At 42.4% G+C, this 12,997-nt stretch overlaps 1 protein-coding gene across 1 annotated transcript in view; it reads right to left on the reverse strand.

Annotated features, from left to right (window-relative positions):
- The window catches only part of LOC141050921 (probable global transcription activator SNF2L1), a 153,578-nt gene that overhangs the window by 120,278 nt on the left and 20,303 nt on the right, over positions 1-12,997 (reverse strand). The window contains exons 3-10 of the mRNA XM_073547622.1: positions 7,925-8,091; positions 5,970-6,070; positions 4,943-5,043; positions 4,408-4,587; positions 3,313-3,468; positions 1,958-2,089; positions 324-392; positions 130-239 (exon numbers count right to left, since the gene is read on the reverse strand). Coding sequence (XP_073403723.1) covers positions 130-239; positions 324-392; positions 1,958-2,089; positions 3,313-3,468; positions 4,408-4,587; positions 4,943-5,043; positions 5,970-6,070; positions 7,925-8,091 — 1,016 coding nt within the window. The remainder of the gene's footprint in view (positions 1-129; positions 240-323; positions 393-1,957; positions 2,090-3,312; positions 3,469-4,407; positions 4,588-4,942; positions 5,044-5,969; positions 6,071-7,924; positions 8,092-12,997) is intronic.

Genomic DNA, 12,997 nt, shown 5'->3' on the forward strand with positions numbered 1-12,997 from the left:
ATGTACGCAACTCGAAAGTACTTCTAAATATCCAAAACTGACCATTCAAATTCCTGCTCCTTCACATAGGCACCAGCAGAGCAATACACATAACTGCATTTGTGAGAGTGACGCACAAATGGCTCTTACCATTCTCTCTGCATTTTACTGAGCCCCAGATAAATTTTGACTTCCTTCTTTGGAGGGAGGCTTTTTTCAACTTCAGCTTTTATACGACGCAAAAGAAATGGCTTTAAAACCTGGTAAAATACATAAAAATGGAGTTAAAATTATGTCCAAAAGCAAGAAATAAAGTGTCCTTCTACAGATAAAGCAGTGCTTACTGCATGAAGTCTTTCAACAAGCTTCTGATCTCCAAGACAATTGTTGGTGTCGAACCAAGAGTCAAAATCCTGTAAAGTCAAGTGTATTCCAATAAATGATGTGGTCAGATAAGACATTACATACGCAGCAACAAAAAGCATGACGGAAATGTGATTTACAATAGCATTCGTTGTAAAGTGAAATATCTGTAAAATTCAGACATTTCCCTGGTGCTACCAGAGGAAAGCCTGACATCATGGGGAAGAGGTTGCAGTTGTACAAGGGGTTCTTTAAAGTGAATCTGTCACCCTTTTTTTCGACTATTTGCTGCTGGCACCGCCATCAGGGCCTTATCTACAGCATTCTGTAATGCTATAGATAAGCCCCCGATGTAACCTGAAAGAGAAAAAAAACAAGTAAGATTATACTCACCAGGGGGGGCGGTCCGGTCCGGCGCCTCCCATCTTCATACGATGCTGTCCTCTTCTTTTCTTCCTGTCGTGGCTCCTGCGCAGGTGCACTGCTCTGCCCTGTTGAGGGCAGAGCAAAGTCTTGCAGTGCGCAGGCGCCAGGAGAGGTCTGTCGCCTGCGCAATGCAGTATTCTACTCTGCCCTAAATAGGGCAGAGCAGTGCGCCTGCGCCGGAGCCACGACAGGAAGGAAAGAAGAGGACGGCATCGTATGAAGATGGGAGGCGCCGGACCGGCCCCCCCGGTGAGTATAATCTAAAGGCCCCGCCACACACAGTGATCTCGCTAGGATTTTGTGACGCATCAGCGATCTCTCCAGCGAGATCGCTGTGTGTGAAGGGAATCAGCGACCGGCCCCCCTGCCGGGTATCGCTGATCGTGCTCGATCGGCCTGGGCCATTTTTTGATCGCTGGTCTCCCGTTAGCCAGCACGCATCACTGCGTGTGGCAGCGAGAGACCAGCGATCAGCGACGCTGGACGCTGGTTCCTAATGTAAACAGCGGGTATCCAGGAGCCGCGCAGCTCTTAGATACCCGATGTTTACCTTGGAAACCAGCACGTACGCCAGTTTCCAAGGTATACAGCGGGTATCCAGGAGCCGCGGCTCCTGGATACCCGATGTTTACATTAGAAACCAGCTTGCTCGCTGGTCCTGATCGCTGGAGGGGCTGTCTATGTGACAGCTCACCAGCCATCAGCCTAACGATGTCCCAGCGATCCCATCCATGTTGGATCGTTGGTGGGATCGCTGGGACATCGTTATGTGTAACGGGGCCTTTACTCTTTTTTCTTATCTTTCAGATTACATCGGGGGCTTACCTACAGCATTACAGAATTACAGAATGCTGTAGATAAGCCCCTGATGTCGGTGCCAGCAGCTAATAGTCGAAAAAAAGGGTGACAGATTCCCTTTAATGTGAGACCATCAAAAAGGTCCACGAGTCCCATATGATGACTCGAGTAATACTGTGTAAATCACTGGTGCTAGTTGAGGGTGATGTTACAGACCTTACATGGGGCCCCATTACATCTCTTTAGTTAGACCTATATTTGCAACCTATTGTGAGAACAGTTTGCAATGTATTTTGGGTTGGCAGTGAATAATTGCTGCAATAGTCTATATGGCAGAGGTACATTGTTGTGACTGGTGAGGATTGTATGATAGTAAGAAATGACGACTTACATCCGCAGAGTTGAATACATCAGGTAGAAGGAAGTTTAGTAATGCCCACAATTCATGGAGGTTATTCTGAAGTGGCGTGCCCGTCAATAGCAAACGGTTGGTGGTCTTGAACTCTCGGACAATCTCAGAAAGCTAAAGAACAGACCAAACAAACACATATAACCAGACTGAGCAGTTGATTCTGGAGCTTTAATTATTATTTGCACTTTTAGAATACGAGATGCAGAAATCCACCAATGTTCTGTGGCGAAGATTCACTCACGATCCAATTCTACATTTATCCTTTAGTTGTGTTTAATTCCCCTGCAGGGATCCAGAGCTTCAAAAATACAGATAAGTATATCTGTTGTTAAGTAAAAAATGTCTTATCTGCAAAATGATGGAAAGATTTTAAAGCATGCGTCCAATGATCCATAGAAAACCTCCTCTGATATCTACCTCCATGAGTCATTTACAAAATATAATGTCTGCTGGCTTTCCTCGCCTGCAGGAAGCACACACTGTATGAATCAACACTGAGAGGGGTAGGAAGAGACTGATTACTGCAGCCCTTTACTTCCTCCCTGCTTATGTCTTACAGGAGCTGTCTGAGCGTCTGCACAGAGAACTTGCAACATAATAAGTCCTATTTTTACTATAGCATGGCATCAATTCAAGCAATTTTTCTCTCTCTGCTAACAGATGGAGGGGGAAAGAGTGTGGAGAGTAAAGTATCGGTGACAGGACTGCAGCACCAATATATCAGTAACAACATTACATACAGGAGCATAAAAATTGTATGCTCCTGAATTACGAAGGAGAGGTCTGTAGCAAGAAAAGTTAACACTTAGGCTAGTTTCACACTAGCGTTTCCTGGAGCTGCGGAGGGATGCGCACGGCCGCCGTGAAGCTCTGCCCATGGCCGCACCTTCTCCGGTCAGCTCTGCCTATGGGCGCATGACGCTGCATGCGACCTGCGTACCCTATCTTTAGCATCGAGTACGCAGGCCGTGAGCATGTATGCGTTTGCCGGCGCATGTGTCCTTTTGACGGTGCACTGATCGCACCAAAATGCAACAAGGGACTCTGAACAGCACCTGCTGAACAGAGCAAAGGTTGATCATGAGCACTGACACTCCATTCATTCTAAAAGGAGTGCCAAGATCAGCAGAGCGCTGCGCTCAGTAATCTCTGGTGCTTCCATTAAAAATAAATGGAGCGGTGGTTTGCGCCATTCACTCAACAACGAAGGAGACCACAGCAGTCGGACCACCAGTGTCTGGAAAGTAATCCCTTTGAACATATCCTATTAAAGGACACTTCTAGACAATTACTGAAGGCACATTATAACTATCGGTCTTAATCACGCAACTGACCTTAGATTTCTCATTCTTTATTCGGTGTGCCTCATCAATAACAAGGTATCTCCAGTTGAATTTCTTAAAAACAGATTTTTCCCTTATGACCATTTCATAGGAGGTAACACAAACATCCCACTCTCCCGGCATCATGACATCTCGAATGAAGGCCGCCTGGTTTACATAAGAAATAAGAACATATTGAACATAAACTGAGGAAACGACAGATTACAATACAAAAAAATGCATATTTAGGGATTTACTGTTATAATGAACCTGTCACCAGTGAACATAATAGTACATTTAGTATGTAATCTGCTGTCCAGTAAAATAAAAACAAAGCGATAAAAATAAAATGTTGCCTTAACCCCATTAGCGATGTCTGCCGTACATAGAGAAAGAACAGGAGGTACCGGCACCGGAAAGTAACTGCTTTAATGCAAGAACCAATCACATCAGTTTGACAGGATAGCAGTGCATTGTAGAGGCAATCAAGAGATCGCAGATATAAGTCCTCTTAGGGAACTAATAAAAAATGGGGAAAACATTAAAATGAGCTTGCAGACGACAGCTGAGTAGGACACAGTAAGTCGCAGTAAGTCCCATAGACTCCAATCAATCTGTTTTACCCTGATCTGCAAATTATTAATCCTGTGTGTAGGTGATAAATTATTATTTTCATCATGTAAAGTTAACCGAGTAACTTAAGGTCTCTTTACATGGACATACTGGCAGCACAATATAACTTTTCCCTGATTGGTAGTCATTTAAATGGCCGTTTACACAAGCAGACGATGCTCACTGAGCGATCTGTATTGGATCACTCAGTGGACATAGACTGTAAATGTTCTCGGCAGTGCGAATCCTCTTTATACAGGACGATGCACCACCGAGGATGGTGGTCTTTTGCGCTGCACCAAAGATCATTTCACCCAGTGAATGAGAGTTTTGCTCATTCAACGTGTGATCGACAGTTTGTTTACACTGCAAGATAATCGTGAAAAAACGTTCTTAGCAGCACTTGTTCACAATTTTTTTGCAGTGTAAATGCCCCTTTACACACTTGTATAAAGTCTATCTGTGATTACCTGCTCTTACAATAGCAATACTTACCCGTGCATCTTTGTCACCAATAAGACAGACAGCACAAAGTGACGGGACCCAGCGTTTAAACTCATTCATCCAGTTGTGTAAAGTTGATTTTGGTACCAACACCATATGTGGACCAGGAGTGTTCCTGTAGTGCTTAAGGTAGCCCAACAAAGCAATTGTTTGCAATGTCTTCCCTAATCCCTAAAAACAAATAGACCAAAGATAAAAACATGTAAAATAACACAGATTCTGCTCTTCAAATACATAACAGTTATATATAAATCAACTGCTAAAGCGCAACGCAGCACCTCAGACAATCCAATAAATTGCCCTAATAACCACTGCAATAAAATCTTTTATTATAAATGGAGTCGTCATGGGAAATGTTCATATAGGAAACTGAATCATACAGTACATCTAATCTTAAAGGCTGATCTAAGAGCAATATAAGTGCATAGGTCTATTTATCTAAATAAATAAATATATATATATATACATATATGTCTATAGTTGTGTCTAACAGACACTTATACACCACAGAATACATGGACTTTACCATTTCATCTGCCAATATGCCATTAATGCCATTTTCATACAAAGAGATCATCCAATTGAGGCCTCGGACTTGATAATCGCGCAATTTTCCTGATTTCACATCTGCAGAGTAAGCATTCAAAGATGAGGTCTGATTAAAACCTAAATAAGACACCGATGTAACATCACAAATACAATTACAAGTGTTTTGCTATATAAAACCCATCATTATAGCAGAATGATTACAAAGGAGAGAACTGTGAACCTTCTTTCTCCACTGAGTTTTCCCCAGGAGTAGGCATCATTGTAGTAGTCCGGCACAGCTCCTTTAAAAAGATCAATATCCCAGGTATGTAACTAACACAAAGAGCATCCAACACTATAGGTCTCAGGCAGCCCACTCCAATAGAAGTTGTCATTAGTGATGAGCGAGTGTGACCGGACAAGGTGTTATCTGAGCATGCGCGTGTGCTCCTAGAGTATCTTCAGCGTGCTCGAATATTATGTTCCAGTTGTCGCAGCTATTTGACAGCCATGAAACATCCATGCGACCTGCGTACCCTATCTTTAGCATTGGGTATGCAGGCTGTGCGCAGGTATGCTTTTGCCGCCACATGCGTTCTTTTGACGGTGCGGCAACCTGTGCCAAACGCAACGTGTTGCATTTTGGTGCGATCGCTGCACCGTCAAAAGGACGCATGCGGCGGCAAAAGCATACCTGCGCACGGCCTGCGTACCCAATGCTAAAGATAGGGTACGCAGGTCGCATGCAACATCATGCGCCCATAGGCGGAGCTGACCGGAGGAGGCGCGGCAGGGGGCAGAGGTTCACGGCGAGCATCCGCTGTGCCTCCAAATGCTAATGTGAAACTAGCCTTAATGGGTCAGTGTGAGGAAAAAAAAACACCCAGAACACGGTCTACAAATTATGTGTGATAGGGTCCTATGGGGTATCACACAGGCATGTTACCTACTACATTAATAAAGAACATCAGTTTAACCTTAGTTCATGATAGGTGAATCATTGAGCAGAAAAAGTTATGACATACAAGATGGTGATTCTTCGAATCGCACGCACACATTGGAAGTTTTGCGGCTTTCAGACAATAATTCTTCATCTTCTTCTTGCTCTGTCCGTCGGTGTCGATTGCTGCATTAAGAAAATATATGAAGAATACATTTATCAAGTTAATGGTGTCCATGTGTCCCCCACATGCAGCGCATATAACCATACATACTGAATACATGGGCATCTTTTTCTACAACTTTGTAATATACTACTGTGCTGTTATACTTTCTGGAAATGTAGGATAGAACTAAGAAGAAGGTGAGTATGATACAGCTTGGCGTTGTCAACGATTTCAAGAGGTGAAAGGGACAAAAACCTTCCTCAAGAGGAACGGTAAAATTTCCTGCAGGAATAACAGAGTGATTCAAATCTGGTAAGGCCATGTGCACACGCTGCGATTTTGCTGCGGTTTTGGCCCTGCAGAACTGCAGCAGTTCCGCAGACATGGTACTTTACCATGTTAGCCTATGGGTTTTCAAAACCGCAGTGCTCACGCCGCGTTTTTTTACCTGCGGAAAAGCTGCGGGTTTTTTTCCGCAGCATGTCAACTGTTTCTGCGGATTCTGCTGCGGTTTCACACCTTTAACATAGTAGAGGTGTGAAACCGCAGGCCAAACCGCAGCAAAACCGCAGGTCACTTTACCTGCGGTTTTACCTGCGGTTCCGCGGGAAAAAACCCGCAGGTGAATCTGCAGTGTGTGCACATACCCTAAAAGTGACTGACAGATGGAAAACCTGCTGGCAGTTTTGAAAGTCTCACCTGAAGCTCTAGATTTTAACCCTTTAGTGACCGGGCAAAAATTTGGAAATCTGACCAGTGTCACTATGTGGTAATAACTCTGGAACGCTTCAACAAATCCCATTGATTTTGAGAATGTTTTTTCGTGGCACATTATACTTTATGATAATGGTAAATTTGTAAAAAAAAAATCTGCATTTATTTATAAAAATATCAGAAAGTTTACAAAAATTTCAAAAAATTTGTAATTGTCAAACTTTGAATGGTTATTCCTTTAATCTAGATAGTTATACCACACAAAAACATTAAATAATATTTCCCACGTGTCTGCTTTACATCAGCACCATTTGTAAAATTTTGTTTTATTTTGTTCGCATTTTAGAAGGTTTAAAAATGTAGCAGCAATTTTTCATTTTTTCGAGGAAATTTACCAAACTTATTTTTTTAGGGACCTATCCAGGTTTGAAGTGAATTTGTTGTACCTATATATTGGAAACCCTAAAAAGTGATACCATTTTAAAAACAGCCCCCCCAACATATTCAAAATTGCTTTCAGGTAGTTTATTAACTCTTCAGGTAACTTTCATGAATTAATATAATCGAAATGTTGATAACTTCTGAACAGGCCACTGTAGCCGGCAGACTCTAAGACTGTTATTTAGCCATGAATTGCCATTGCAAACATCAGAGGCACACAATCATGATCTCAGGGTGCCGATAGGGTTAAAGAGGGCGCCGCACACGCTGTTAACTATCTAGATGCTGTAGTCCTTAACAGCAGCATTTAAGGAGTTAAACTATAGTCAGTGCCAACACTGATCATGGCTGATGAAGCAAGTTGTCAGCTATAGTGTACAGCTTATAGCTGCTGGATTGTCACCTGTATGCGGATGCTAGTCTCTTATAATGCAAGTCAGTAAAAAGATGTATTTGCTGGTCACTAAGGGGTTAAACAATGTCAAAGAAAAGCATAACTAGTGGGGACTTACAGCATAAACATAAAAAGTACCATATATAAAAAGAAAGAATTCTTCCATCATTGTGACAATACATTTAGCCCAGAAGTAATGGCTTTTTTTCTATTTGATGCCATTAATAGTCATCACTGATATTTGGCTTGTAAATTAGAAAATTGTGCACAGTCTGTTTAATTGCATTTGTGAAATGTCAAAGAAGGCGAGAAGCGATTTACATACTCTCCAACCGACAACAAACTTTGTTTTTCATCTTTCTTTATCCTGGGGCGTCCTAATTTCACTTTGAGAGGAGACGTTGGAGACTTTTGGGAAGCGGGCTGAATAAAATGTGCAAATAGCTCGGTCTGCTTCAGGAGAAACTCAAATCTTTTCGAACGATCTGTTTTCTGGAATATGAAAAGAATACAAATACATCAAAGTAACGCTCTAAAAGTATGTACTTCTACATCTAGAGAACTACAGGCTTCTGCCCAATGTTCACATCTACAGTCACGACCGAAAGTGTTGGCACCCTCAAAAATTGTTGCAGAAAATGAAGTATTTCTCTCATGAATTCAGTGCAATTACACATTTTGTTCTACACATTTTTTTCCTTTGTGTGTATTGGAACAACACAAAAAAAAAACAGAGGAAAAGGTAAACTGGACAAAATGGGCCGGGTAAAAATTGTTGCCACCCTCTACTTAATATTTGGTTGCACATCCTTTGGAATAAATAAGTGCAATCAATCACCTCTATAACCATCTAGAAGCTTCTTCCATCTCTCAACTGGAATTTTTGACCACTCTTCTTATTCTATGGCAATCTGCTCCAGGTCTTTTATGTTTGAAGACACCTTCTACCAGCAGAAATTTTAAGATCTCTCCCCAGGTGTTCAATGGGATTTAGATCCGGACTCATTGCTGACACTTCAGAACTCTCCAGCGCTTTGTTTCCAAACATTTCTGGGTGCTTCGTGAAGTATGAGCAGGGACATTGTCCTGCTGGAAGACCAATGACCTAGGACACAAGCCCAGCTTTCTACGACACTGGGCATTAGATTGCAACCCAAAATTCTTTGGTAATCTACAGAATTCATGATGTCTTGCACACAGTCAAGGCACTCAGTGCCAGAGGCAACAAAAACAACCCCAAAACATCTTTAAACCTCCACCATATTTGACTGTAGGTACTATATTCTTTTCTTTGTAGGTCTCATCCCATTTTCGGTAAACAGTAGAACAATGTGCTATACCAAAAAGCTGTATCTTGGTCTCATCTGTCCAAAAGACTTTTCCTGAAGGATTTTGTCTTAGTCACGTACATTTTGGCAAACTGCAGTCTAGCTTTTTAAGTCCCTGTGTCAGCAGTGGAGTTCTCTTGGGTCTCGAGTCATAGCATTTCATTTTATTCATATGTTGATGTATAGTTTGCTCTGACACTGATGTACCCTGAGACATAAATGACAGCTTGAGTTTCTTTGGAACTTGATTGGGGCTGCCTATCCACCATCCAGATTATCCTGCGTTGCAACTTTTCATCAATTTTTCTCTGCTGTCCAAGTCCAGGGATATTACCAACAATGCCGTGGGTTGTAAACATCTTGACTATGCTGCGCACCTTGGACAAAGGAACATCAACATCTCTGTAGATGGACTTGTAACCTTAAGATTTTTGATATTGTTCAACAATTTTGGTTCTCAAGCCCTCAGACAGTTCTCTTCTCTTTCTGTTCTCCAAGCTTAGTGTGACAACACACAGAAACACAATGCAAAGGTGAACGTCTCCCCTTTTTATCTGGTTTCAGGTGTGATTATCATATTGCCAACATCTGTTACTTGCCACAAGCAAGTTTGAACAAACATCACATGCTTGAAACAAAGTTGCTTACCTACAATTTTGGAAAGGTGCCAGCAATTTTGTCTGGCCTATTTTTGGGGTTGTGTGTGAAATTATGTCCATTTTTTGTGTTGTTACAATACATACAAAGGAAATAAACATGTGTATAACAAAACATGTGCAATAGCTAAAAATTTTCTGGGAGAAAAACTTTAACCCATGACTGTATATACATCATCATCTTATGTTACCGGCAGAGAGCTGATAAGATCATGGGACAGGATGTTAGCAAATCATTAACTAATTATTTCATACATACTACTCTTGTAAAGCAAATCATTAACAGAATATGAATCTGAATTAAATTATTTAAAAAGCTCCAGGTTCCACCACTGATGCCTGCTTTTATCAATAATTCTAATCCCCATACTATAACAATTATGGAGTAGATTTTTTGTTTTTATTTATTTATTTTATTTTTTTATTTTTTTATCAATGGGTTGTGTCCATTAGTGAGAACTGAATGCATAGACATCTTGTGCTGGGATGCCAACCCACCCTCGAACTGGTAACACCTTGTTGTCAATTTATTCATACAATTCTAGGATGAATAACAGAGGAACATAACATTGCAGGATTCTAAGAAAACATGGCCTAGAATTGACATACGACAAAGGATACAAGGACTTACTAAACCGGACAAGTCAAGAGAGACAAGAGACATTTACACTATATATATATAGGGTGTCTGCTTGTCTATGTGTTGGATGACTCCTAAGCACACACCTGGATTCTGCTCAGAAAGCATCCCTTTTTTTTGCCTCGCAGGCATCACTTTTTAATACAGTGGAACAAAAGAAATATAAACAAGCCCAAAGAAAAGAAAATAAAAAAAAAAAAAAACATGTCAGGACTAAAGAAGTCTACAGACCCAGTTGACACATGACCAGTATGAACAGACCCTTATTTGCCCACCAGCCCATATCTTTTTTCGATCCAGACAATGCCCGCTATAAGAAAGAATACAGTAGCACGACCTGTCCTTGATGGAATGTCATTAAGATCAACTCTTTGGGGGCATTGCCCTTTTGTTCGAGACATTATTGAGGGTCCCCATCATTCATTTATTGATCAAATATCTGCTAAACATGCTATCAATGCACATAATTATGCAGGGTTTTTAGATGTCCTTTTTGGACACATACTACACATCGTCTCACCTGACAAAGAATGCAGTATCTTTCCCATTTTATAATGAAGTCACCTTATTAAATGGCCATTATATACAGCTCTGCATAGAGAGAGGAGAGCAGCCATGGTTATCTCTACGCCATCTTATCATTCCATTGCTTGCTCGATATTTTTCACGGCTCACGGATGCGGCCTCCATTTAAATCAATGGTACCGCAAAAACAACGGTAGCTTGTTTTTGCGGTACACAGTATTTGCAGATCGCCGTATTTTTCCCTGCAATTTGTTACAACAGGGGAAAACGGCGATCCAAGAAGGTTTTTTGCGGGAGACCGGAAAAAATACGGCCCGCAAAAGCGGCCCGCAAATAACCCGGCTTCAGTAAAAATAGCCTAAGGGGTTACATTTTGCCTTGTGGAGAGTGACATACCAGCTCTGACATGCCAAGGTACGGAGGCTTACTTACCATGCAATGCTCCTCTGGGAAATTTAATATGTAAATTTCCACTTCAGAGAGGAAGAAGACTTGTACTATAGGAGTATGTAAGCACTATACAAGCAGCAGGCAAGAAATAAAACAAAGAAGGGACACAGGCAAATTGGGGATCTGAGATTCTGAATATGGTTGTATAGAGCAGAACTTTTATGTAGAGTTCACCGGATGCAAAATATGCAGGAACCTATGCAGCAAGATAAAGTGTGATTAATGGTACCCAGTAAAGCGCAGTGCAATACAGCTCACGTGGATGAGACACTTATGAATAAAGTAACATACGTTGAGGGCCACAGGATGATATCCGGCTCAACAGACATAGCGAGTGACAAAGTATTTAATTGGGGGGGGGGGGGGTTTCTGCGTTCCTGCATGGCCTTCTGTAACTAGCAGGCGTTTTCACATCTGTACATCTGCATAGGACAAACACATCAAAAATACAGTGTGTCCGTAAAGTCATGGGTGCACTTTTGACCAGTCACAGGAAAGCATACAGTATACAATAACAAAGTCCATAAAAGTCAGGGAGGGCAGGTGGGAACTTAAAGAACTCTTCAGCTGCTCAGCAGTATGCTTGACAATTACACCTAAGGAAGACTACAGTTCATAAGGCGTTAAAGAAATGTCTCTGTTTAACGGGGTACAAATTATGGCTGTTGCACGCTATCAAACCAGCGGATAGACCCAAACGATGCGTGTTTGCTACAGATATGTTTCATGAGATCGAAAATGATGCAAGATTTTTGCAGAAAATTGTGTTTATTGATGAGGCGGGCTTCCATATCTGTGGATATGTTCATCGCCATAACGTCCGAACATGGGCTGCTGAACATCCTCATGCCTATATTGAGTACGAACTGTGACGTGGCTAAGGGTTGTATAGTTGATGCGAGGTATGGGTCTCAGAGACGACTTGTCTCTGTAATGTAAGCCCTAAGTAATATCACTCTATTGCTAATGTATTGCAAGGACCTGTGGTGAGGTTACAGTCACGTGACCAGTCAGCTGCTCGGTTCGTGGGTGTGGCTATACCCTTATAACATAGACTACTCCTGAAACAGGGGGTTGTATGTGGGGAGGGGAAATCTCCCATGTGTGTTCTTGCTCCAGGACTGAGCCTAAAGGACTGGAGATTTGTTATGTATTTTGCCTGAGCTAAAGGCTGTTTCTTTAGTGCTCCTTTGTTTTATGGGTTTATGAAGCAATAAACCCCATGAACGTTAAAGGAACCTGCCTCCTGATTGTCTCCCGCTGCACCTGAGCGAGTAGAATCCCTACAATTGGTGCTAGATGTGCGGGCAGCGTTCCCAGCAGAGACTTGAGACAATTGCTGCATGTCCTGGGTCAAGTTTTCTGCGAGGCAGCAAGCACAACCAGGAATAATGGAGGACCTGCTGAAACACCTGGTCCAGTCCCAGTCACAGCAACATGAGACCAACAGGCTGTTGTTACAGCAGATCCAGCAGAGCCAGCAGGAGCAACGGCAGCAGTTCCAGCAGAGCCAGCAGGAGCAACGGCAGCAGATGCAGGAGGATGGAGGGCAGGATGAGCGCCCCAACCCCAGGTCTGGCTGATGCCACCCACGTCGGGAAGGCGGTAAGACGCGCATTACAAAAAATGACCCCCGAGGATGATGTTGAGGCCTTCCTGACGGTATTTGAGAGGGTGGCTGAGAGGGAAAAACTTCAGCCAGAGCAGTGCGCAGAGGTACTGGCCCCATACCTGATGGGGGAGCCCCAGAAGGCGTACTATGACTTGACTGTACAAGACGCCAAGGAGTATCCCAAACT

Source organism: Dendrobates tinctorius, unplaced genomic scaffold (assembly GCF_039654945.1).
Source record: "Dendrobates tinctorius isolate UK_male_01 unplaced genomic scaffold, ASM3965494v1 ptg000154l, whole genome shotgun sequence".
NCBI lineage: Eukaryota > Metazoa > Chordata > Amphibia > Anura > Dendrobatidae > Dendrobates > Dendrobates tinctorius.